Raw genomic sequence first — 27,865 nt, 5'->3', positions numbered from 1 at the left:
GGAGCTTGTGGCGTGGCAATGGCGCGCGGCTTCTTTGCTGGAGGAGGAAGGGGCATCTTTTTCCCAGTCGGCTCATGCGAGTCTTTGGCATCCTCTACCGCAGGATGGTGTCTAGGGAGATGCTCGTTCGGTAGCTTTTTTTTTTTTTAGTTTAAACTACTCAGAATAATGCTCTTAATTTCCTTGTATGGGATATCAAGGATCTCAATTGAGAGAAATGTGATAAAATGTCAATATTAAGAAAAGTTGGAATCTTTTACAAGAATAATGCAAAAACGTGACTATTTTTTCTTCTGTCTGATAGAAAATAATTCAACGCTTAGTGATAGTAGTACAAGGAAGCATATATAACTGCATGTCAATACTCATAAGCAACACAGCTAACAACAAACTCTACATAAACGGGTACACAACATGAACCTATATATAACTCAGTGCTAGTAGTAGCTGTTCCACGAATAGTACAGTGAATGACAAGAAAGATAACATAAGTTGTAGCTCTTATTTCTAAATATTTAGCTATGCATTCAGTTGGCAGTTGGGGGTTTGTGGGGTGGCTTGTGAGAAGGACTTGGTGGCTTCTTTTCAGCAGTTGGAGGCTTCAAGTTCTTTCGGGGTGGCCTTTGCGAGTCTTTATGATCTTCTGGGTGATGATCATGTGGTGGCTTGTGCTCCGGTGGTGGCTTCTCTCCTTTGCCCTTTGGTGGCTTGTGTTCTGGGAATGGTTTCTTCTCTCCCTCTTCAACTGAGGTTGGTGGCTTGTGTTTTGGTGGTGGCTTTGCTCCCTTGGGAGGAGCTTTACCATCAATGGAAGATGACTCCAATAGAAGGTGTCCAGGGTGATGATCATGTGGTGGCTTGTGCTCTGGTGGTGGCTTCTCTCCTTTACCCTTCGGTGGCTTGTGTTCTGGGAATGGTTTCTCTTCCTTGTCAAGTGGGGTTGGTGGCTTGTGTTTTGGTGGTGGCTTTTCTTCCTTTGGAGGATGTTTGCCATCAATGGAAGTAGACTCCAATAGAAGGCGTCCGGGGTGATGATCATGTGGTGGTGGCTTCTCTCCCTTCCCTGGGGTTGGTGGTTTGTGTTCTGGTAATGGCTTCTCTTCCTTGTTGAGTGAAGTTGGTGGCTTGTGTTTTGGGGGTGGCTTTTCTCCCTTAGGAGGTTTGTGCTCATGTTTGGGAGACTCATGGTGGTCAGCCAGTGAGGCAGTGCTGAGAAGCACCACTCCAAGGAGCAACACTAGGACTAGGCAGAATTTGCTGGTATTCATCTTTCGTCTCTGGATGGTTCAAAACAGCAAGACTTCTTGGCCTTTTATAACGGATACTCGAGCCTATTTCGTCAGATCATACGTCATTCAGCACATAAAATATACCCTACCATAGACACAGTTCAAAATGGATATATTTTCCTCTTGAATGTGCAATTATTAATGTCATATATGGGGTCCGATCTGGTCCTATACCGAGTTCAAAAGTTTGACAATGTACTAAGGTTGTTCGTGGTGAAGGCCAGTGAGTAGTGAGTCTAGTGACATAACGAATTTAACTCTTCGCTTTCCATGCAAAGATCTCTTTTGCATGCAATCTTAGAGAATCTTTTAAGCTAAAGCTCGTTACTCAATTTTCTTACTTTGAATTTTTATATCCTAAACATAGATATGATTCCCACTATAAGGAAGAAAATTCATATATTAGTCACGTAATATGTACATGGTCCACATCAACACCTTATCCTTAGAAATGTAGGGGAAAAAGCAATTAAATTTAGAAGTTCAGTTAAGCATTTCAAATATAAAATCTCGATTTTTTTTTTTTTTTTCACTTTATACTCTATCAATCATAAATTAATATGTATTTATTTAACTTTTCTTATAAAATGATCAAATTAAAAAAAGAAAAATCAAATATATGTCATACCAATATAACTTGCATTATTGGTAAAGTATAAGATGTGACACAAAAAGTATGATAAGAAAATAACAAAATTTAGCTATAAAATTGGTTATAGTCTAACGCTACAACTTTACTCTAAAAAAAAAAAATTACTACATATTTTGAAAATCTAACAGTTAAATTATATATTTTTTACACTCTTAATACACATGTCAAATTTTGTGTCAACCGGATATTATTTACCATATGATCTATAATCTTACATTTTATGCATAATTTTAAACTACAAAACTTTCCATTTAAATAATGTATTAATGATATAGTTATTGATCTTTAATTTTCTAGAAATTTTATAAACATGGGGATATAAGAAGAAGATGTAATCCAATTGTAGATTTTATCAAAATTCACAACCAATAAAAAGATATTGATTAAGTCAATTTAAGGTTACAACTAATTTTGTAACTAAACTTTGTCCATAAAGAAAACGGTGTAACACATGAAATATAGGAAACGGGAATGTGTCATTAGGCTACAAGGCCCATTCGGGCATTTATGAATTTTTTACTTCAATTATTATCAACATTATTCTTACTTCTTCCTCAAAAAAGCATTATTCTTATTTATTCATAACATGGCATTGACGTCCCACATCTTGAGTGAGTAGATTACATGTCGGCATGATAAATGTACAGTGCTACATTCCAAACACATTAAAGAAGTGGAAAATTGTGTTTCTCGAATTCCCACTTTGGATGGCGACTTTACTAGCTACTAAACACTGCACCAGTGGTTATTTATTTATTTATTTTTTGATAGTCTCACCAGTGGTTAGAACTTAGAAGAAAGAGGCAAACAAGTCATGTGACTCTATTAATACAATACAAACCATTTTTTAATTAAATAGTACTGGCCACCGTCAGCTGAGCTTGGTGAAGCCTGTGAAAATCAAACCACTGATAAATGTGTTAGAATAATCTGATTTATAGGGGCAGAAATCAAACTTCATAGCGTAATATAAAATATGTAGACAAATGTTTACAAAAGATAATGTACTAAGATTCTTAATTAATGGATAGCAAATAATATTATTAACCATTCACAAATGAGTGTGAAGTGTTGAAATTAGAGGCACATGTGAGTTGTTACAAATACTATTTTTGGAGTTATCAATAGCACCACCATTATGATGCAGTTTATCTATGCTTTCATATTTTCAATGAAATTGTATTTAAAAACTGATACTTTTTTCTGAAACATTTAGACATTTATTTGTCATGATGGTTTCATTCATCTCTATGACTATGTACTTAAATTTGTGACTGTTAGGTGGGAAAAAAAACAATGTGCTGAACTGATGGTTTTAACAGATTAACAATAATATTTCTGTCTGCCAATAGGACTGTAATTAATTGTTAAAATGAAATAATAGATTAAATAGAACTCTCTTCTGGTATAAAGTTTATCTCTAAGGGGTTGTATTAGGGATTTAATACAAATTCCAATCTTTACCAAAAGTTCAATCGGCATTCAAAGAAACATATTAAAATCAGCTGTGTGATCTCAGAGAGAAAATCACTTGTTAGGCCAACCAATTTATATGCATTTCTAGTTTAGAATAACTGGAATTATAAATTTAGGAAAAAGGCCTAAGTTCAAGATTTATAATTGCAACTGACAGTTATTCTAATTTATAATGAAATGACCGGCGAGTAATTAAAGTTAAGAGGGAAAATTGAAATGGAAATGGATAAACTAGCTCAACAAACTTTTTCATCGTGTTCAAACTCAACTATCATTCCGTTCCTCAAAAAACTATCTTTCCGTTCAGCTGAGATTTGCTAGTAGTGTCACAAATGGAAAATCCCCATGAACGCAATGGTTTTTTTGACTTAAAGTGTATAAATTTTGGACTTTCGGAGTATGATGAGCAAATCAATGACGTTAGAGTGTAAGAGGAGACACTCCTGAAATTAAAGTTACTTTGACTCTAGGAAGAGAAAGACATCTACGTCCGACTCAGCATACTCATTTTTTTCAAGGGGCTAATGTGTAGGATGCCCAATTTGTAAAAGGTAATCGGCCTTCAAGGGACTACCCTTTGTCACTACGAAAAACAACAATCAAATTTCAAAGGGATAATGGCCTGCCAGGCTCTAGTCTTTTCGACAAGTTCAAATTAGTTTGGAAAGAAATTTTTAAAACTTTTTATATATATTTTTACTAAATGTGAACTTTGAAAATTTAACAATTGAATTGCATATTTCGTACGTTTTTAACGTGCATATAAAGATTTTTTCAAATCAGATTTATTTTCTCTCTAAACTATTTTGGAAAGAAAATTTTCAAACTTCTCATATATTTTTTTATTATATATAAATTTTGAAAATCTAACAATTAAATTGCAAGTTTTTTATATTTTTAACATATATGTAAAATTTTGTTTAAATTGGATAATATTTACTATTTGATCAATAAACTTTATTTATTTTAAGAGAAAAACAATGTAAGAAATAAAACCCTTTTATTTAGAAATAACTTCTTAGATAAAAATAGCCTGCATTCTACCAATGATGAGTTTGAGGGTTAGGTTACACTATAAGAAGATCACACCCAATACAATTAATGGTCTTTGACTAAGAGAGAGAAGGTGATGTTCTTTTTTACCACCCCCCCCCCCCCCCACCCCCTCCAAAAAAAAAAGTGATATTACTATTTAATTAATCATTTGATAAACACAAAATTATTATTCAAATTTATTACATCAACTCAAACAAGTAGTAATTTTTATGGCTTGGTGATTTAAAGCTAAATCACATAAAAAAAAAATGGTAATAGTAGCAAGGAGAAAATTTGGCTATAAAGTTGGTTGTAACTATTGGTTATAACCCTATTCAATATATATTTATTGGATGTGATTTTTGAAAAATTAACCATTGGAGGATAACATTTCTTTATTATATTCTTCATTCTTGCAAAATCTCTAGAAAATAAAAAATCAATAATTATGGCATTAAGCAAATGTTCAAATTTTAAGTTTTTGTAGGCTAAAATTATGCATAAAAATAAATTAATAGATCAAATAATGAATAACATTCAATTGACATGAAATTTGACGTGCGTATTACGAATATAAAGAGCATACATTTTAATGGTTAAGATTTTCAAAATATGTAGTCTATGTTTGTTAGGTTCTAAAGACTTAGGAACTTATGTATTTAGAACTCTAATGTATATTGTTGGCAAACCATGATCAAAACAAGATGTTTAGTCATGTTTAAACTTGCTCAAAGTTGTGTCATTTATGTAAAGTTGGATTTAAGTTGATGTAGAACCAAAAGTACATTTCGGCTTGGTTCGATCGATCAAAGCTTAGGCTCGATCAATCGAAATTCAGGCAGAATGCGTTTTTCTGCAGAATTCCAACTCAGCCCTAGTTCATTTAAAACGTTTAGGGTTTTGTGTTTTTGCCCTAGGTATATAAGGCAAACCCTAGCCACATTTTAGTGTTACTCATATTACTGTTTGTATAAATCTCTTGTGGGATCTGTGAGGAACTTTCCTTTACACAAGCTTAGGATTATCAAGAGGAGATTCGTTCAAGAACTTGATGATCATTCAGCTGCTACCATAAGAACTTAAAGAAACACAAGCGGGTGTGCTTGTACTTGTTGAAGAATCCAAGAAAGAAGGAATCTGTGGTCTCAAAGTTTGCACGTGGTCGTGTCAGTATGTTTCTACTGGTGGGTAGCAATAGGATGTAGCGGTCTAAGTCCTATTAACTTCAATTCTTTTATAATGGATTCAAGTTTACCTTAAGAATAATTAGGTTAAATCCTCCCCAGGTTTTTACCGGTTTGGTTTCCTGGGTCATCATATTATTGTGTTATTTATATTTCCGCTGCTATGCATGATATGATTATTTGATTTTGATAACATAGATTTGGAATTTGGACTAAGTAATAACTTGGCTAATTACTTGGGTTAATCCAATTGTATTTTTTAAAGGTCTAAAAACTATCAAGTGGTTTAAGAGCAGGTTGCTCTCTTGTTGTTGATCTTTTGATCTCTAAGCTGATCCTTGACCCCTGTTGTCATGGATTTTTGGAAAATCTTTTTGCTTATGTATCAACTTGCTTACTTGTTGTCTTTGTCCCTTGTTGCTTTTGTTTAATCTTTCCTTGAGTTTCTTGGTCTTATCACATGTGATAATAATTACTTTTGTTATACTGCTCTAATTGCCTTAAAGGCACGTGATTCTTGTCTTTGGTATTTGGATAGTGATTGTTCCAGGCATATGACAGGAAAAAAAGGATTATTCAAGACTCTTTTTGAAGGAAACATTGGGACGGTCACTTTTGAAGATGGAAGCAAATTTGTAATCAGAGGCATTGGAATTGTGGACATTCCAGGGTTGCCAGTCTTTGAAGATGTTTGGTATGTTGATGGACTAAAAGCAAATTTACTCAGCATTAGTCAGATTTACGACAATGGACTGAATGTTCTCTTCACTAAGTATGAATGTGAAATACTTGATGGAGGAGGTGATTGTATGTGTGTTGGTGTAAGGACAGCTGACAACTGTTATGGTTTAACACCAAGTATAAGCAACAAATGCTTTAGTGCAAAGATTGATCAAGTTGATTTGTAGCATCAATGGTTGGGGCATGCAAGTCATAAGCAATTAGAGAAGATTTCCAAATGTAATGCAGTTGTTGGTTTACCTAAATTTGAGAAGATAGATAAGTGCATATGTGGACCATGTCAAATAGGTAAACAAGTGAAATCCAAACATCCATCTGTAGTTAGTATTCAAACTTCAAGACCTCTAGAGTTGTTGCACATTGATCTTATGGGTCCTACCAGAGTTCAGAGTTTAGGTGGAAAGAAATATATTCTAGTGGTTGTGGATGACTTTACTAGATATACTTCGGTTGTGCTTTTGAAAGATAAAGCTGAAGCACCTGAAAAGATGATACATCTATGCAAGAAATTGCAAGTTGAGAAAGATAATGTGATAGCTAGAATCAGAAGTAATCATGGAAGAGAATTTGAGAATACTAAGCTGACTACCTTCTACAATGATCAAGGCACACATCAAGAGTTCTCTTCACCCAAGACACCTTAACATAATGGAATAGTGGAACGGAAGAATATGATTGTTCAAGAGATGGCTCGTGTCATGCTACACAATAAAAAGTTGCCCAAATCCTTCTGGGAAAAAGCAGTTAACACTGCTTGCCATACACTCAATTGGTTGTATTTCAGACCTAATTCCAAGAAGACTCCTTATGAACTCTGGAGAGGAAAGAAGCCTGCTATTAAGTATTTCAAGATATTAGGTAGTGAATGTTACATTCTACGTGATAGAGAGAACCTAGAAAAATTTGATACAAAGAGTAACAAGGGATATTTTCTAGGATACTCCTCTACTAGTAGAACATATAAAGTGTACAATCTAAGAACCAAAGCAGTCATGAAATCTTCAAATGTTGTGATCAATGATGAAATATGCTCAGAAGATACTGTTCCGATTCAAGATAAGCCTATGGAGGTTGATAACTCACTTCCTATTGATTATGCTGGGAAGCATAGTGATGAAGAATCGATGATGCTAAATGATGCAGTTTCTGTGCCATCAAGTCTAGAACCATCCACACCGGTTCATGAGACTCAACAAGCACAACATAAGTTCAATCCTTCATCAGAAAAAAAAAAAAAGGTACCTCCACATCTCTATTCAAAGGTCCTTCCTCTAGAGTGAGGCTAAATCATCCTTCCACAAACATATTGGAAAGTTTGAATGATAACATGAGATTAAGATCAAAAGCCATAAGTGTAATTACACACTCATGTTATTTGTCCCAATTTGAACCGAAGAAGGTAGATGAAGCACTTCAAGATGTTGATTGGGTAAATTCTATACATGAAAAACTTCATCAATTTGTTTGGAATGATGTGTGGAAATTAGTTCCTAGATCAAAGGGTGTAAATATGATTGGAACTAAATGGATCTTTAAGAACAAGTCAGATGAACATGGCACTATTATTAGAAATAAATCAAAACTTGTTGCTTAAGGTTACACACAAGTGGAAGGGATTGACTTTGATGAGACCTTTGCACCGGTAGCAAGATTGGAATCCATTAGGATACTTTTGGCTATAGCTAGTCATCTGAATTTCAAGCTATATCAAATGGATGTCAAAAGTGCTTTCTTGAATGGAATGTTCCAAGAAGAGGTATATGTTGAACAACCAAAGGGTTTTGTTGATCCTCACAGACTGGATGATGTGTATAAGTTGAAAAGAGCCCTGTATGGTTTGAAACAAGCTCCACGAGCTTGGTATGATAGATTGACTACATATCTCACTGAGCATGAATTCAAAAGGGGATTTGTAGACACTACTATCTTCATAAGAAAGGATAAGAATAGTTTTGTTGTAGCTCAAATTTATGTTGATGATATTGTTTTTTGTGCTACTAATGACTCTCTTGCTCATTCTTTTGCAGATGAAATGAAGGCTATGTTCGAAATGAATATGATTGGTGAACTAACTTATTTCTTGGGATTACAGGTGAAACAAACGAACTTAGGAATCTACATCAACCAAGCAAAGTACGCAAGAAATCTAGTCAACAGATTTGGACTATACAATGCTGCATTATACAGAACTATGATTGGATGCCTTTTGTATTTGACTGCTAGTCGACCTGATATTGCCTTTAGTGTTGGTGTTTGTTTTAGATTTCAATCCAATTCTAAAGTTTTACATTTGAATGTTGTAAAAAGAATCATTAAATATGTTGGTGGAACTTGTGATTATGGATTATTTTATAGTTAAGAGTTTAATCTGTCTCTTACTAGTTTTTTTTATTCTGATTGGGCTGGTAACGTTGATGATAGAAAAAGCACCATCGGTAACTGTTTTTATGTAGGAGTCAATCTTGTTGCTTGGATGAGTAAAAAGTAAAATTCTGTGTCTTTGTCTACTGCAGAGGCAGAATATATTGCTACAGGAAGTTGTTGCTCACAGCTTCTTTGGATGAAAAAGGTTTTAACTGATTATGAGATATCCCAAGATACCATGGTTGTTTATTGTGATAACTCTAGTGCTATTTATATATCTAAGAACCTTGCTCAACATTCTAAGACTAAACACATAGAGATTAGATATCATTTCATTAGGGATCTTGTTGAAAGAAATATTGTGTATCTTGAGTATATCCCTACTGAACGACAGAATGCTGACATCTTCATCAAACCCCTTGATAGAAGTAAGTTTGAGACACTTCGTCAAGTAATTGGTGTGATTCTGTGTCCTTGATCTGTCTTGGCTTTCATGGTCCTTGTGCTTCATTGCAATTCTTTGTTACCATTGTTCTTTGGTTTTTGTTTTCTTTGCTTCTTGGATTTGCATTACATAACATTCATGCATTTCATTCTAGGTTGTTTTTTGTTTACTTTTTTCAAATAAAAAAATAAAAAATAAAAAAGGAAGAAAAAGAAAGCAAGTTGTGTTTTGTACTATTTTCTTGGTTTGTGAAAACAAGGTTGGTCAATTTATTTTCACATAACATATTTTTTGTACTTTGTTTAGCTTTGATGAGCTTACTTATTGCACTTTACTAGTTGAAGCTTTGTAGTGCATGTTGTGTGGGAAAGAGGTTTATGGTTTTGATCACTTTGTCTTGATTTTAAAGTCACATGTCTTTGACTATCGGACTTGAACCTTTAGAGAATGGCATAAATAACTATCTTACCACTGTTCAACAGCCAATCATGAACACCTTAGTGTATATCGTAAGATTTTGTGCTTCAAAAAGTGTAGCACATGCACAAAAAGATCATAAAGTGTAGCCTCGATTTAAATACTAAAATTTGTGTGTACATTATCCCGGCTATTTTAATAAGTTTCTGAATAATTAAAATTTGTGTGTACAATATAAGGCAAAATCAAAAAAACTTACATGATTGCAAGCTTATGATCTAGGAGATATGAGAGTTATATGATGTAACTCTAGATTTTGTGTTTAATTGTTATACATATATCACCTCACATGTATCTCAAGCTTTTGCAAGTTGCACATACTACACAAGTTACTATTTTCTAAACACTGTACATGTTATTGTGTGTGTCAATGGTTTGACCAACCAAGTTTGCAAATACTTTGAATTTTTATGCAAAACAGATTTGATGCTTGAGAATTTATGGAGAACGTTTGATGATCTTAATTTTGGGAAAACTGGGTTTAAAATAGTTGTTTTTGAAATACATTTCATCATATATTCATGCATTTTGTCCATCAATTTCAATGCTTTAAGGTGTTTCTAAAATGTGTCTTTGTTATTTTCAAAAATTGTGTTTTTTCACAAAAATTTTATGAGCCTCTGTCTGCTTTGGTTAATGCAATCTATTTTTCGATCAATCGAAATTGTTTTAAAATTTTTAAAAGAAGCCTCTGTCTGTTTCGATCAATCAAAAATCGTGAATCAAGTTTTTTAAAAACAGAGTTTGACTTATTCAAACTTACTTTTCAAAAAGTTTTTCAAACTTTTCTCTCTCTGAATTGGACAAGGCTCACCAACAAATTTTTTGTCGTTTTCCTCCAAGATTTTTGCAAGGTTTTCCTCTCTCTAAGCCGGTAAGTCCTTTATTCCTCCTTTTGCATTTTATTTCATGGTTTCATGCATTTTTTCATGCATTTCATTGGGAATTTTCGGAACTTTTCAAATTGGGGTTTTTGATGATTCTAGCCATTTTTTTTAAAAAATTGATCATTGGGTTTTCATCCTATAATGTTATAATCATGATCTATGATGTTTAATTTGATCAATTTGGTGTTTTGTAAGAAATTGAAAATTATAGGGCTTGTATTTATCCGAATTTGGGGATTTTGTTCAAATTGGTTTCAATTGATGAAATTGGCTTGTCAAATTGATGTAATTGATCATTATTTTATGTATTCAATCTTGTGTGATGATCAATTGGTCAATTTGTTACAAATTGAATAAGTGGTTTTTCAAATTTTTGGGGTTTTTGTTAGAAACTCTATACTCAAGCCAATTTTGTGAACATGAACTTAATTTAAACTTAATTTCACTGAATTAGGGCATGCATCATGATATTTAAATTGTTCATGCATCATATAGATTTTTGTTCTGTTTTTTTGTGCTAACTTGCAATCTGCCTTTGGTTTTGTTCTTTTCTTCTGCTTTGTATCTTTGTCCTTATCCTAGCACCATGCCTAGGAAGACTAGAGCCCATAGGATCCCTTCCACTTCCTCTGAGTCTCCCCCTAGGAGTAAGTTGTTCAGGAATGACAAAAGCAGAGAGGTCTATGAGAAATTGAACTGTAAGAGAAAGATTTGGGCTGAGCGTTCTGTTGTGTTAGATGAGGTTGATCCTGCCATTAGGGCAAACCTTGAGAGTAGAGGTTGGTTGCCTTTGTTAGAGGTATATCATCCACCCCCGACCGCCCTAATTAGAGAGTTCTTCTCGAATCTCTCTTGCCACGTCTATGATTCCAACACCCTGGTTAGGAGTTGGATACGAGGTGTTGAGTTCACCATTACTCCTCGAATAGTGGCTGAAACTCTTGGGGTTCCAGTCGTTAGGGAGCCTGTCTATCCTTATAAGGAGTCTCCATCCCTAGATGACGTTATGTCTTACATCACTGGGTCTTCTATCCAGTGAGGTTCTGATCCTTGGATCACGTCTGCTAATTAAGCTTACTGAGACTGCCTATCTTTTCTTTAGGATAGTATGTCATTCTTTGTGGCCTATTTCTCATCTCCACACCATCCCTTTTGAGCGACATGTGTTTTTGTATGCCTTTGTTTCCGATGTGCCTATCAACTTTCCTCATCTGTTTCTTCGTTCTTGGAATGAAGTTCATAGGAGTTCTGCCGTAGCTTATGCTCTTATCCATCCTATTTTCATTCATAGGATTTTGTTGTTTCTCGGTTTAGCTGATTTCCCTGCCGGTGAACCTGTTCATGTCATAGCTCCCATAGGTGCCACCTTCGTTAGGTAGAGGGCTGCTCATTTGAGAGTTGGCTCTACGCGTCCTAGAGGTGAGTCATCTGGTGCTATTCCCCCTCCTCTCTCTTCTACAGGTGCTGATACGGCTGAGGTGTCTAGTGTTGCTGTTGCTGATGCTGATGTTCCTCCATCGACTACTTCAGATGATTTAGACATTCAACGTACGTTGGATCATGTCTTGACCGTTCAGACGGCTCATGAATAGATTTTGGTGGACGTGCTCGATGAGATCCGTGCTTTGTAACATAAATATAATACCTAACTTTGTAACAAAAAAATTAATTCCTACTTTCATTCTGAAACTTTGTAACATAAATATAATACCACCAAGTAATTTAAGTTTATTCTTCAACTTGTGTAAAAGGCCTTTGTCCGCAATTACTTAAATTAAAATTCAGTATTATCTTTTGGACAGGTGTTATGTGATGTGTAACATCTTCTTTGTATATAATCGAGTTTCTGAGTTCATACAAAAAAAAAAAAAAAATCGAGTTTTTGAGTCCTAAATCTTTCATTTGAGACTTTTTCTTCCGTAATTAGTTTAGAAGCCTTAGAAAATTCTTTTGTTAATTAAGTAATTAAAATAAATTAGATTTTAGATGATCAATCATACACTTAAAAAAACCAATAGATAGTGTCTACTCTTAGATTAAAAATTAAATAAATAAAGAGGCTCACTTGCACATAAATCATCCTGGTGTCGCCAATACTCACACGTCACTCTCTTAACATACAGAAAAAGTTGGGGTAGGCAAGTGGGTCCCAAAAATCTGGTGTCCACAGACTCTACATAGAGTACCCCACTAGACCCAATGATGAGATACTACAACTCTCACAAATTTGGGTTAGCAATAAATTGTCTTAGTTAAATTTCGACCAAAATTCTGTAATGTACCCAGTCGGCTCGTGCGAGTCTTTGGCATCAACCGTGGGAGGGTGTCCTAGGAAATACACTTTTGGTGCTTTTCGTTCTGCTGAGAATAATATTCGTAAAATCTTAATTTCCTTGGATGAGAATCACGGGTCCCGATTGAGATATGTGATAAGATGTCAATATTAAGAAAAATTAGAATCTTTACGAGAATATATAATGCAAACGTGACTTTTTGTTCTTCTATGTAAGATAGAAAACGATTCGATCAACTCATTGAGATAGTAGTACCAGGAAGCATAACTGCATGTCAATATACTCATAAGCAACAGAGCAAACTACATACACTAAAACGGGTAGAGTACACAACATGAACATAGCTCACTGCTACTAGTAACTGTTCCACGTATAGAACAGTGACTGACATGAAAGATAACATAAGTTGTCGCTCTTATTTTCTAAACATTTAGCTATGCATTCAGTTGGCAGTTGGTGGTTTGTGTGGTGGCTTCTCTCCTTTACCCTTTGGTGGCTTGTGTTCTGGGAATGGTTTTCTCTCTCCATCTTCAAGTGGGGTTGGTGGCTTGTGTTTTGGTGGCGGCTTCTCTCCTTTACCCTTTGGTGGCTTGTGTTCTGGGAATGGTTTTCTCTCTCCGTCTTCAACTGGGGTTGGTGGCTTATGTTTTGGTGGTGGCTTTGCTCCCTTGGGAGGAGGTTTGCCATCAATGGAAGAAGACTCCAATAGAAGGTGTCCAGGGTGATGATCATGTGGTGGTGGCTTCTCTCCCCTACCCTTTGGAGGTTCATTACCTCGGCTTGGTGGTTTGTGTTCTGGGAATGGCTTCTCTTCCCTATCGAGTGGAGTTGGTGGCTTGTGTTTTGGGGGTGGCTTTTCTCCCTTAGGAGGTTTGCGCTCATATTTGGGAGACTCATGGTGATCAGCCATTGAGGCAGTGCTTAGAAGCACCACTCCAAGGAGCAAAACTAGAAAGTATTTGCTGGTAGTCATCTTTGGTCTCTGGATGGTTCAAAACAGCAATACTTCTTGGCCTTTTATAAGGGATATTAGAGCCTATTTCGTCAGATCATACGTCATTAAGCATGTAAAACATACCCTACCATAGACACGTACTGTTCAAAATGGATATCTTTTCTTCTTGAATGTGCAATTATTCATGTCAGGGGAGGGGGTCCAGTTGGGTCCTACTGAGTTCAAAAGTTTGACAATGTGCAATGCATGTTACTTTGTTCCTGGCGAAGGCTAGTAACATAAACGAATTTATCTCTTTGCTTTCCATGCTGATGCAGCGATCTCTTTTGCATGCAATCCTTGAATCTTTTAAGTTTAAGCTCAGTTACGTACCCAATTTTCCTACTTTGATTTTTTATATCCTATCCTATACATGGATATCATTCCCACCGAAAGGAAAAATATCTATATATTGGTCCGTAATACGTACGTGGTCCACATAAACACCTTAGCGCAAAGTAGTAAAAAAAACAGTCGAATCCATGATATATAAAAATTTAGGAAAAAGGGTTGGTGTTGTCAAGTGTCTCATATCGCTACTAGTATTTTGTGTAATATTCCGGAAATATTAGGATATGTGCAGTTAGGATAATAGAAAAGTGAGAAGATAAAAAATTAAGAAATAATGAAAAGGTAGGAAAACAGAAAAAATTTTAGTTTTCCTCATATGTATTTGGTTGGGAGGGAGGAAAAGTGGGGGGATAGAAAAAAATTTTGTTTGGTTAAAAATAAAATTTGTATAAATTTACCATCATGTCGTTATTAAATAAAACAAAAGGTAACACATTATACTTTTTAAAAAATTGTGTATAGATCAACACTTTATTAAAGTTAAAAATAAAAATAGCATAAGAAATTAGCCCAAAACTGTTTTCTAAAAAAAAAAAGAATAAAAACAAAAACCAACCAAAATTAATGAGAAAATAAACATATGATCACCAAAAAGAAGAAGAAGAAAGCTAACACATCCAGAATAAATCAAATAAAAAAAAAAGGCCAAGACATTGAAGGTGAGGGGTATTTTTTGGGCTTCCCCCTCCCAGTTTTCTCCCCATTATAAGGAGAAATTTTTTTGAAGGACCCAAGAAGAAAACACCTTGACCCCACTATTTATTTTCCTTTCCCTTTATCCAACCAAACAAACTCCAAAAAAAGTTTTCATTTCTATTTTCTCTGCACAGTTTTTTATCCACTCTATTTCACCTTCAAACAAATACACACTCAATGATCAAGGTCCTGTTTGGTAGAATTTTCAAAAAACTAATTTTCAGTTTTTAAACAATATTACGCACATTTTCATTCACTTTTTCACCCATACGTATTTCAAAAAACTACAAACAACATTACTCAAACTCTTCTACCAAATGGCCCCAAATATCTTCTCTCATAATTATTAAATAATAATAATTAAAAATTAAAAATTAAAAAAAGTTAGTGGTTGGTCCCATGGGCCACATGCCTAGCGAAGCTTTTATGAATTTTTTTAGTTCTATTATTAATCATCATTTTTTATCACATGGCAATATGGCATTGAAGTCCCACATCGTGCGTAGATTAGATATTTAAATACATCCCATAAAACAAAAACAAAAAATATATATATATATATATATATATTTAAATACATGTCGGCACGATAAATACAGTTTGAGCTACATTCCAATGACACTACAAAAAGTTTACCATGGGCTTCTCAATTTCTCATGTAGAGTCTCTTTAGATACTGCTTATTATTAAAAACTGAAAACTGAAAATACTATAACAAAATAATTTTTAAATGTGTGAATAGTGCCGTGGGATCCATTTTTAATGAAAGTTTTGCTGAAAAAATAAGGTTTGTAGGTCCTGTAAACAGTGCACAGATCCATTGATAGATGCTGGACACAGCTAAAAAATCATTTCAGCTACATCCAAACGTTCACTTAGCCTTCGTTTGGATAGTGTTGAAACTGAGTCTACGTTTCACTTTTTTTTTTTTTTTTTTTTAGAATAGCGTTTCACATTTTCAGAGGTGGCTACAGTGCTTTTTCATCAAAATTATGCTTTTTCAGTGGGTCCCATGAACCATTCATGGGACCGCAAGTACTTTATTAAAAAAAAAAAAACTTTAAAATTGGGTCCTACAGTACTATTTACACATTTAAAAATTATTTTACTACAGTATTTTCAGTTTTCAACAAAATAAGTGATATCCAAACACACTATTAGCACAACGACTTTATTACTAGACATCAAACCAGCGGTGGTTAGAAGAGGGATGAAAACAAGTCATGTGACTGACTAAACTCTATAATGCATACCTATTTTAATTGAATATATAGTACAACTGGCTCAGTGAAGTCTATGAAAACCATTAATTGAATATATAGTACTGGCCACTATTAGCACATATTTCTTTCTTTCTTCTTCTAGCCTTGGTACATTGTCAAACTTTTGAACTCAAATAATTGAATACTGAGAGAAAAGCTATCGATTTTGAACCGAAAAATGTCTATTTAAGGGTATGATTATTGACATTGAGTTATGCTTCCTGGTACTATTATTCTCAATGAGTTGAGTCGTTTACTATATACACGTTGAAAAAAAAAAGTCACATTTGCATTATTCTCATAAAGATTCTAATTTCTCTTAAGATTGACATGTTATCATGTATCTCAATTGCGGCCCTTCATATTCCATGCATCCAAAGAATTCACTATTCAAAAACTAAATATCAAAATATCTCAAAGAATTAATTTTAATTCTCAATTAAAAATGAAAGGTGCTAATTGGAGGGTTGCCATTGATATTGAGATTTGAGAATTAGGGATAAATAATACTTGGATTATCACATCTCTCATTGTTGGTAACCATTCAATTCGATGCAAATGGGTCTACAAATTGAAATACAATGTAGATATGACAGTCTTGAAAGGTATAAGGCTTGATTGATGGCAAAAGGGTACACTTAACATGAGAGGTCAGACTAGTATGAGAATTTTTTCACTAGTAACTAAATCTGATATAGTTTGATGCTTATTGGAATTAACTGTTGGGAACCAATGGTATCTCATCCAATTGGATGTTATTAATGTATTCCTTCATGGTGACCTTTATGAAGAGGTTTACATGACACTTCTTCTAGGTTTTCGCAGTAACAGAGAGCATTAAGTATACAAGCTTAAAAAATCCTAGTAATGCTTTAAACAAGAATCCAAACAATGGTTTGAAAAATTCTCTACTACACTCATCCAACATGGATTTAATCGATCAAAGTCATATTACAATCAATGACCTTAAACTTTTCCAACATTCAGTTTGCGTCACGTGCTCTTTGAACTTCTCTAGGGAATACGCCTTAGCTGAATAGACTAAAGGTGAAGGGTTTTAGAGTTGTCACTTGATTTAGGTCCAGGAACCAACTGGGCACCTTGCATAGGGCTTTGTATATCTAGATTCTAGGCCCAGAGTTAAGGTACGGGGATGAGAAGGCTTTAGGCACCCAATCTCCCCTAGCTCGTAAGCCGACTTCCACTCATTGTATTTCACATCCTAGTTTTATTAAGAAATCCTCTAGTAGGCTATCCTCAATACACACACGCACACACAAACTAGTTCTAAATATCCAAGCAATGTATCTTAACCTAGCGTACATCACATAACATCACATCTCATATCATCTCTTCCAAGCCAGCAATCATACCTACTTATTATAGTCATCTCATAATATCACATCCAACTCATATTCAACAAGTCCATCACATACATCACATGTTCATCTCAAACAAACATGCATGTTCATACTCATATGCATGCACTTACCTCACTACATCACCACAACACCACGTATTTAGATGCATGACATGTGATTATGCATGTTTATGTGCTCATTAAAGAATATTCAAAACCCTAATCATTCAACTATACAAACAAAGAAAATAAACACATTTCAAAAAAAGCAGGGACTAATACACATGTTACTAAGTATAAATAGAAGCCTAAGCATGCATCTAAACTAACTAAAAAGGTTGAAAACAGCAAACAAACGAATGTTGATTCTTCTGGGTGAACTTGCATGTGTATGCAAGCTTGTGGAGCTTCATAAACTGGGATGATCCTGCATATCCAACCCGACCCAGAACTAACATACAACAAACAAAAAATAAATTTAACCTAGCATGCTACTAACCTAGGAAAGCAAAAACCTAAAGTAGTAAAATAAAGCAAGAAATAAACATGAAAATAAATCAAGAGAAAAGAAGCTTAAAGCTTGGTTTTGATCACTCCCCTCGGTCAATCTATCAAAACAAAAACTCAGAGGGTTAGTAAATGTTTTACTAAGGGGCTTAGACCAAAAAATGGTCACTGCTAAGAAAACTTTGAGTTTGAAGGTTTTTTTTTTTTTTTTTTTAAAGAAAAAGAAATGCTTCTTGAATCACTAGTTTTCTAGTGATTTCAGTGTGTTTTGGAAAAAAGCCTAGGAGGCCTTTTATAGTGTTAAGGGGGGTGCATGGCCATTTCCAAGCGATGTGAGATTGGCTCTGTACTAATTTCTGTCAAAAACTTACCTTACTCAATTTTGCTAGTTTAACCCGTGTAAGTAGGCTCGTGAAGATGTGTACATAGCACAAATCTATCCATTTCTATTACTAAATCTAATGGTGTTAATGTGCAAAGGAGGTGAGTTTCGTTCATTTTAAAAAGTAAAGGAGGTCTATGTACAATTTGAACCAAGATGGGGAGGTTAGTGTGATTTCAGTAAACCTTAAGGAAGGTCAATTCAATTTTCTTGCTTTCAAATTAGTCACATTATTAGAACAGATATTAGGCAGTTAGTTGGTAAATTAAATGTCTGTTTGGCACAAAACCTTTAACTTTATGCTTTTTGCTTTGTCTAAACTTAAAAAAAAAAAATAAAAAAAAATTCAAAAACAAAATTATCTTTTTTGAAAGTAAGCTAACTTTAGCTTTTTGTCACATATTTTGCATAAAATCATTAAAAAAAAAAAAAAAAAGATATTTTGAAAAATACTATACAAATAAGCTATTAAAATTTGTGTGGTACTAATACCCAAACGGATGCTAAGTTTAATTTAGTATATGTATCCAAGCTATATAACAGAGATCCTTCTTATATAGATTTTATTATGAATGACAACTTAATTTCTTTTATTTTCTTCTTTGTGAATTTCAGCACGCATTATTAGAGTGGACAAACTTTACAAACAACAAAAACACACATAAATAATAATAATAATAAATCAAGGGCATATATGACGACCCATTACCTAATGGAAATTGGGACCAATACATGAAAGACAACAATGACAGTTAATTTTTGCAGTGACAAAGAGTAGTTCCTTGAAGGCCCATTAGCCCATTACCTATTACAATTTGAGCATCCAATTAACGCATTAGCCCCAGACAATAGCCCCTTTAAAAAAAATGAGGATAATTCCTAAGGTAGAGGTGTTTCTCTTCCTAGCTAGACATTATTTTCTAACCGTTTCTTAAATTGGTAATTCAAATTAGGTGTACTTTTAAGTGTGTCTTTCTTACAATCTAACGTAATTGATTTGCTCATACTCAAAAAAAGTCTAAAATCTAGGCACTTAGAGTCTGTTTGGATACAACTAATTTTTGCTGAAACTGAAAACTGAAAACACTATAACAAAATAATTTTTAAATGTGTGAATAGTGTCGTGGAACCCATGAACAGTGTATTTTGTCTCCTGCACAATAAATTCATGTGATGTTACTGTTTATAAGCGCTTAAAAAAAAAAAAAAAAAAAAAAAAAAAAAAAGGCAAACGCAAAAACGCATCATGGATCCAAACACTCACTTAAAGTAAAAGAACCATTCCTTTCATGAAGGATTTTCTTTTGTAAAATTATAACTAGCGAATCCCAACAATTCATACTCATTTGTGCATAATTAATGATCTTTTTTTTGAAATAGAACTTGTTACCAACCTTGTGATCAATGGAAAATATTTAGGTACTAGCAATGCTCTTCTCTCGCATAAGGGGTGGGTCTCATGGCGGGACCCATATGTGATGCCCACCCTTGATGTGAGAGGAAGGAGCATTGTTCGCAAACTATCTAAGAAATTTGCGTGGTTGGTGTGCCTGTAATTTCAACACTTCACCCTCATTTGTGAATAGATAGTTATTTGCCTTCATTAACGTACTCATTACATTATCTTTTTTTTATTTTATATTTTTTATTTATACATGTGTCTACATATTTTATATGATAGTTTAAACTCTAATTTCTGCTCCCATTAGATTATTCTAATTTTCTTTATAAACTACTGAAGGTTAACACTTATCAATTCACTAAGCCCAGCTGGCGGTGGCCAGTAGAATGAAAATTATAGTAGATTTGACTGGTTGGTATATAGTAATCACATGAATTGTTTTGTTTCCATCTTTCTTCTAACCACTGGTGCAATATGTGTAGTAATTAATAAAGTCGCCATCCTAAGTGTGAATCGGAGAAACACCATTGTGCACTTTTATTGAATTTTTGGAAAGTTGGTAAAAACTGTGCAGTATCATCGGACTCTAATCCCATGTGATAAAAAAATGATGATAATAATAGAAGTGGAAAATTCATAAAGCCCTCAATGAGCTTGCAGCCCAACGACACATACACTTATATTGGAAATTACTGTTTCATGTTATCAATATATATTCCACAAATACAATAACTGCGATATCAAATAAGAAATTCACTTTTTTTCAAGTATGTCTATAGTTAACCCACAAAAATATATAATTTGTACCAACAGTGTACAAAGGGGTGTGAAACAATTAAAACCCTTCCCATATTATGTGTCATGTATAACGGGTTTGCTTCTCCTCCGCACCCTAAAAAAAATCATCGATATATCATATAAACCTATGACCCTTCTGATAAATTCAACTATTTTTGTATTTTTCTTACATTTCCTGCTGTTAGGTCTTGATGTGGACCACATACATATTACATGACCAATATATGGATTTTTTTCGTTTCTATGGGAATGATATATATGTTTAGCATATAAAAAATCAAAGTAAGAAAATTGAGGAACTATGCATTAAGTCAAAAGATTCTAAGATTGCATGTTATGGGATATGGTTGCATGGAAAGCATAAGAGCAAAATTCGTTACATGTCACTAGCCTTCACCAGGAGTAACCTTGGTACATTGTCAAACATTTGAACTCTATATGGACCTCCAGAAATTAATAATTGAATAAACAAGAAGAGATGATATCGATTTTGAACTGCTTCTATGATAGGGTATATTTTAAGTGCTGAATGACGAAGCATCTGACGTAATAGGCTCTAGTATTCGTTATAAAAGGCCAAGAAGTCTTGTTGTTTTGAACCATCAAAAGACGAAAGATGACTACTACCAAATACTTCCTAGTTTTGTTCCTTGGAGTGGTGCTTCTAAGCACTGCCTCACTTGCTGACCACCATGAGTCTCCCAAACATGAGCACAAACCTCCTAAGGGAGAAAAGCCACCCCCAAAACACAAGCCACCAACCTCACTGAATAAGGAAGAGAAGCCATTGCCAGAACACAAACCACCAACCCCAGGTAAGGGAGAGAAGCCACCACCACATGATCATCACCCTGGACGCCTTCTATTAGAGTCTACTTCCATTGACGGCAAACCTCCTCCAAAGGGAGAAAAGCCACCACCAAAACACAAGCCACCAACCCCACACGACAAGGAAGAGAAACCACTCCCAGAACACAAGCCACCAAAGGGTAAAGGAGAGAAGCCACCACCAGAGCACAAGCCACCCCACAAACCCCCAACTGCCAACTAAATGCATTGCTAAATCTTTAGAAATAAGAGCTACTGCTTATGTTAGCTATCTTCTCAGTCATTGTATTGAGCTATGTTCATGTTATGTACTCTACTCATTTTAGTTTTTGTTGTAATTTGATCTGTTTCTTATGAGTATTGACATGCAGTTATGCTTCCTGGTACTTCTATTTCAGTAAGTTGCATCGCTTCCTATATATAGATATAGAAGAACACAAGGTCACGTCTGCATTATTCTCGTGAAGTTTCTAACTTTTTTTTAATATTGACATGTTTTCACATATCTCAATTGAGACCCTTGATATATCAGATACAAAGAAATTAAGATCATTATTCTCATCAGAAAAAAGAAAAAAAGAAAAAAAGAAGAAGATAATTTAAGGGCATTGGACTTGATATAATTATATTAAAATGGATTATTTGGTGGCACGTGACCAAAACCAAAAATTCATTACAATATAATGCCATGTGCTAGTGGTGTCACTAAAAATAATTGAATTTTGAACTTGAGACCTCACTGTTTCATGAAATTTTAAGAATCACTAGACTAATCTCTTGTGATTGGATTATGTACTTATTAAGCGAAAGAGGAACTTGCAAATTTGTTGCTAACACTACGTAGCACAATGTCCCTAACAGGTTGTTTTTAAGTATTATTATTGTGGTGGCTCAGCCTAATGGAATTAAGGTTTTGGGCTGAGGTCCCCAATTTACTTGTATTGTAGGTTAGAAATATCCAACAATGGGAGGCCCCAAAGGAATAAGTAATAGTAATGATGCAATACTACAACACAACAATCTTACAACATTTGCGCTAGCAGGCTTTTAATTTTTTTTTTGGTGAAAGGGAAAATATATTAAAAACTAACCGAAAACAAAAATCAGTCTATTACAAGATGTTGCTGCTTTATCAAGAGCCAACAAATTCACCACCACAGCCTGTGGGATAAAACAAAAAGCATACATAGCAAAAAACTTAGCACCTAGTTTGCCTAGTGTATCAACACATTGATTAGCCTCTCTGAACACATGCTCAATCTGAGTCCTGGGAAAGGTCCTCAATCAGTTCCTGCAGCCAAATTAAAGTTGTAAGGTTGAATTTATTCAACCATCTAATTGGCTTTATTCCGTGCCAAATTTGCTTGTAATTCAGCATTTAGTAGCCCTGTATTTAGGTGGGTTTGTTGTAAGGGTAGTGAGTGAGATAGAGTGAAGTTTGCTCATGAGTATGCAAGAAAATAGAGACTCGCGGCTGGGACTCGCTGGTGGACTCGCGGCTGCAAGCCGCCAGAAGCAGCACACGTGCCAAGCATGCTGGAAGATGAACAGTCATGCTAGCTGGAGCACTACAGGACAAAACAGGACAACTGGCCATACGGTTAACTCGCGACTGGATCTCGCGACTTGGTCAAGCCGCGAGGTCAAGCCGCGAGCCACCCCTGTTTTGTAAAATCTGACGTTTCACATTCCTCTCCCACTCCAGTATAAATACCCCTTTAACCCACGATTGAAAGAGAGCTTCCAGAGAGAATTTTGAGAGAGAAACCCTAAAGAAAAACCAGATTGCTTCACCCACAATCTCTACCTTAGAGTCTCTTCAAATTCCTCAACTCTCTTCCTCTCCATTGTCAAATCCTTGAGAGGCATTATACCAAACCTGGTTCTCACCATCATCTTCACTGTGAGACAGTTGTTTGGATTTCTGGGAAGTAGTTAGGAAGGAGCCAATCTTCATTGGTTGATGCTACGGTCTAGTAGCGGAATCCGGAAAGCTAGAAAAGAAAAAGGTTCGGCGCAACCTCGTTGGAGCAAGAAGCTTGGAGGGCTTAGGTGCACTGGGTAGATTAGGCTTGGAGGGTCTATTGCTGTCCTTGTATCCCAACTGCATTTTCTAGTGGATTGATTACCGCTTGGAGGGCGGCGGAGAGGTTTTTCGCCGAGGACTTCGGTTTCCTCTTCGATAACACATCGCGTGTTGTCTTTGTGTTTACATCTTCCTTCCTCTCTATCTTTGCCTTTTTATTTATCTGCTGTGGATTTTATTTTGTTATGGCTTAGATAGTTTATAACCAATTTCATATTATAGCATGTGTTAAGTTTCCGCACACTAGTTGTTTGACATATTGCTTGAATTGGTTAAGTTGTTTTTTGGGGGTCTAAACGTTCAAAGGTGTTTTGTACACGTTTTTGAACTTTCAATTGGTATCAGAGCGGGTACACTGCTGTTGGTTTCATTACCATTGTGTGATCCTTGACTCCCTTTTTGAGATGGATAGGTCTCAATCCCTAAATGCACCTCCATATTTTGATGGTAGTAATTATGCTTTTTGGAAGGTTCGTATGAGAGCTTTTCTGTGTTCTGTTGATGAATCCGTTTGGGATGCTGTTGAGATTGGTTGGACCAAACCTGAGGCAGCCAAATCCACATGGGATAAGGCAGCACTTGCTGCATCTAATGCTAACAGTAAAGCACTCAATGCTATTTTCAGTGGTGTGTCTCCAGATGAATTTCACAGGATTTCTCACATTACCATTGCCAAAGAAGCATGGGAGATTCTGGAAACAACTTATGAAGGCACGAAGAAAGTGAAAGACACCAAGTTACAAATGCTGACCACTCGGTTTGAGGAGCTTAAAATGAGTGAGGATGAGTCTTTTGACTCTTTCTATGGGAAGCTAAATGAGGTGGTTGTCAGTAAGTTCAACTTGGGGGAGAAAACGGAGGACTCAAAGATTGTAAGGAATATCCTTCGATCATTGCCGGAAAGTTTTCGTGCTAAAGTGACAGCAATTGAAGAGAGCAAAGATCTTGATGATATCAAAGTACAGGAGCTGGTTGGTTCTCTGCAGACTTATGAGATGTCGCTGCCAAATCAACGGAAGAGTAAATCTCTTGCTCTAAAGACCATTAATGAGAAGGTGGAAGATCAAGACTCATCGGGAGAAGATGTGGTTGACAAAGATGTAGCCTACCTTGTCAAAAATTTCAGAAAGTTTTTGAAATTCAAAAATAATGGCAAATTTGATGATAAAAGAAAATTCCAAAGTTCTGGAAGGGAGAAGAGGGATTTCAAAAAGAAAGATGGAAAAGAATCCCAACCCATACAAGGTGTCACTTGTTTTGAATGTAACGGGCATGGACACTTTAAGAAGGAATGTCCGAATTATTTGAAATCGAAAGGCAAGGTGTATGCCACGACCTTGAGTGACTCAGATTCGTCTGACTCAGAATCTGAAGAGAGCTGTGATGGAGAAGGGAACTATTCAGCTTTTATGACTATTGCTCATGTTGAGTCTTCGGATGAGTTGAATCTGCTTGTACGAGACCTTGGAGAACATAGTGATGATGAATCACTAGGAATTGTTGAAGAATCAGAAGCTGAAGAAGAAGAAAGCACAGCAAATCTTCAAGAGAATTATAACTCATTCTTGGAGAAGTCGGGTGAGTACACAAGGGTGGCCAAGGCTACTGTGAGAAAAATGAAGAAGGCTGAGGAGGACTACAAAAGTCTCCTAATTCGATATAGGGAGGCCAAATATGAGATAGAAACACTGAATGGTGAGTTGTCCGAAACTTACACAAAAGTGAGATTTCTTGAGAATGAGGTTGTGCAAGCGAATGTTAAAATAGAGAGGGTCACCACCAAGAAGCTAGATGATGTTATATCATCTCAAAAGAGCTTTTCAGACAAATCCGGATTGGAATATACCGGAGGAAGTAGTTCATCTGGAAATGTCACTAAAGAAGTGAAGTTTGTAAAGGCCAAAGATCCAGTTGTAGCTGACCTTACTGGTGAGAAGCTCGAGGTGGAGGAGAAGAAGAATGTGGTGAACCAACGGATGCTGAATCCCCGTAATCAGTCTGTGGGCAGGTCTGAATCTCGTGCCAAGTCACGTCCACGACCACAAAGAGGTCTTAGAGGAACTTATGTGTGCCATTATTGCGGACTTCAAGGGCATACTCGACCAAATTGCCAAAAACTGAGAGCAAAGAACAGTGCAACTCCTCAAAGGTCAGGAGTACCCAGAAATGACAGGAGAATTTGGGCAGGTGATCAATCTAGAGATCAAAATGGAGATCCCGAAATGATGAACGTGATGAAGATGATTGGTGCATTCACCAACTGCTTGGAAAGCTTCTCACGAAGGTTTGAAAGCCCTAACTCCCGTACCCAATCCTATAAGGAAATCACCCCAAACGCAAGTGACGTGTGGGTGAAAAAGGGTACTCATGCATAAGCATTACAACATGTCCATGCATTAATACTTCCTATGCTCTGCGACAATGCTTGTTTGGTTTGCTTGCTGTTTTTGTTGTTGGTTGTTTGCTTGTCTTCTTGTGAATATTTTTAATTTTGTTTTATCAATCTTTTTGTTTCTTGTGTCAAAAATCCAAAAATCACATAAAAATTAGAAAATCAAAAAGCTTGATTGACTTTGTTGAGTTTTTGTCTCAAAACTTGTTTTGCCTTGTACCTTTGTGCTAATGGCTTTGTGCATTTTCGAGCATTGCTTGTTTTCATGCACTCATATCACTGTGGGAAAAATCTTGAAATCTATGTGATTGTTGTAAATAGATCTTCAAACTTGTCATGAATGATTAGTGAATGGTTATGTTGATCTTTGAGACATGCATAGACTTGTGTCTATATATCTTCCCACTTTTTATTTTTGTTTTGCTAAAAAGAGCTCACCAAATGTAAATCTCCAAATGAAAAGAGATATTGAGCTGCAAAAGCCTGTCGCACATTCTAGTATTTGACTAGGAAAAAGGGTAAGTGACCTTATATTAAAGTGAATGTTCATTCAAAAAGCCAAAGGCTTGTTCATTAAGGTGAAATGTCAAATATCACTCTCACAATGAGAGGTGATTGCCTCAAAAAAAAAAAAATCAAAAAGATCAAATGTTATGATTGAAAGTGGAATCAAATGAAAAGCTCCAAGTTATGTTATCAAGTTGTGTGGGAGGTCATATATACATATTTCTATAATTGAGATTGGTCACATGATCTAGTGCTAATTGTGTATGCCTTGGTTGAATTGATCATTGAAGCTTCACATTAGACGAAGGACTATCTCATTGTTGGTATCCACACACAACACACAAGTTTATGTTCAATAAATGCCATATTCATTTGTGTGATTGTACTTGATGAAATATGTTTTCACATGCTCAATCTTTGTTAATTCAAGCACAAAAAGATTTTTGAGTGTTTTAGGTGTTTTTGGAAAGTATTTTGTTTGAAAAATCTGAAAATTTCAAAAATACAGTTTTGCCCTGTTTTGGCGGCTCAGTCGCGAGTATGTCAAGTCGCGAGCCTCAGTCGCATCTTCGCTGGTCATCTTTGGCGACTTGTTCGCGAGTGGAAGGTCCAGTCGCGAGGTTCACTCAGAGATTTTCACGGCTCAGCTCGCGACTCACTCGCGAGTAGACCTTCTAGTCGCGAAAAACACTTAGAAAAATTTTTCAAAATTTTGTTCTTGAGTGCTTTGGCGGCTTGAGCTGGCGACTGTATGGCGACTTAATCAAGTCGCGGAAATCGCGTATTTTGCAGAAACAAGAGCAGTTTTTAAACCTCTTTTCAGTTTTCCCTCGAACTTTTGTGACTGTTCATCTTCTCTCTAAACTATCTCCCTCCCAAACACTCCGTGCTCTCATTTCCAATCTCCATTGTTGCATTCTTGTAGCTCAAAATCGTCAAGTTACAGGTATGGGTTTTCAGTTTTGCACCATTTTATACTTGTTTTTGTGCTTTTCCCTTTGTTTTTTCGCATATGTTTGTGATTTAGAAATGGGTTTGTGTTTCGGTTTTTACTCCTTGTTCATGCTTAGCTTGCGAATGCTACTGCTAGTATTTGATGTGATCTTAGTTGTTCCTTATTGCTCTTCATCTTGTGCTTAGCTAAGTTTTTTTTTTTTTTCTGAACTTTGAGCTGTTGAGTTGCTTCTATTTGTTCATTTTGAGGTTATGAGTTTTACTGTGCTAAATATGCATGTTTTATTGTGTTAATCTGTTGGGAGCTTCTGTTAGTCTCAAAATTCTGATTGTGTGTCATGTCATTTTTTTCATTATATGTCTCAATGACATATATCTGCCTTTAGGATAGTTTCTCCATGTTGTTCATGTGTTTCCTATCTTAGGCTTGGTCTATCCATGTGTTTGATTAAGTAGCTTATTGTTTAAGTGTTTAAAGTTAATTTGTATGGATGATATCTCT

General features: G+C 35.4%; 3 protein-coding genes across 3 annotated transcripts; 1 reads left to right on the top strand and 2 right to left on the bottom strand.

Annotated features, from left to right (window-relative positions):
- Window positions 1-326: 326 nt before the first annotated feature.
- On the bottom strand, window positions 327-1,302 carry LOC126688663 (early nodulin-75-like). The gene has a single exon (XM_050383440.1). The coding sequence runs from the start codon at window positions 1,266-1,268 to the stop codon at window positions 528-530; it is 741 nt and encodes a 246-aa protein (XP_050239397.1). The 5' UTR covers window positions 1,269-1,302; the 3' UTR covers window positions 327-527.
- Window positions 1,303-13,096: 11,794 nt separating this feature from the next.
- On the bottom strand, window positions 13,097-13,832 carry LOC126688658 (early nodulin-75-like). The gene has a single exon (XM_050383433.1). The coding sequence runs from the start codon at window positions 13,815-13,817 to the stop codon at window positions 13,287-13,289; it is 531 nt and encodes a 176-aa protein (XP_050239390.1). The 5' UTR covers window positions 13,818-13,832; the 3' UTR covers window positions 13,097-13,286.
- Window positions 13,833-21,203: 7,371 nt separating this feature from the next.
- Window positions 21,204-21,810, top strand: LOC126688661 (early nodulin-75-like). Its single transcript, XM_050383438.1, has one exon. It carries the CDS (start codon window positions 21,213-21,215, stop codon window positions 21,645-21,647), a length of 435 nt encoding a protein of 144 aa, XP_050239395.1. The 5' UTR covers window positions 21,204-21,212; the 3' UTR covers window positions 21,648-21,810.
- The last annotated feature ends 6,055 nt before the right edge of the window (window positions 21,811-27,865 follow it).

Source organism: Quercus robur, chromosome 6, assembly GCF_932294415.1.
Source record: "Quercus robur chromosome 6, dhQueRobu3.1, whole genome shotgun sequence".
NCBI classification, from domain to species: Eukaryota; Viridiplantae; Streptophyta; class Magnoliopsida; order Fagales; family Fagaceae; genus Quercus; species Quercus robur.
The sequence above is the reverse complement of the archived record's forward strand: the minus strand, read 5'-3'. Positions and strand labels throughout refer to the sequence as shown.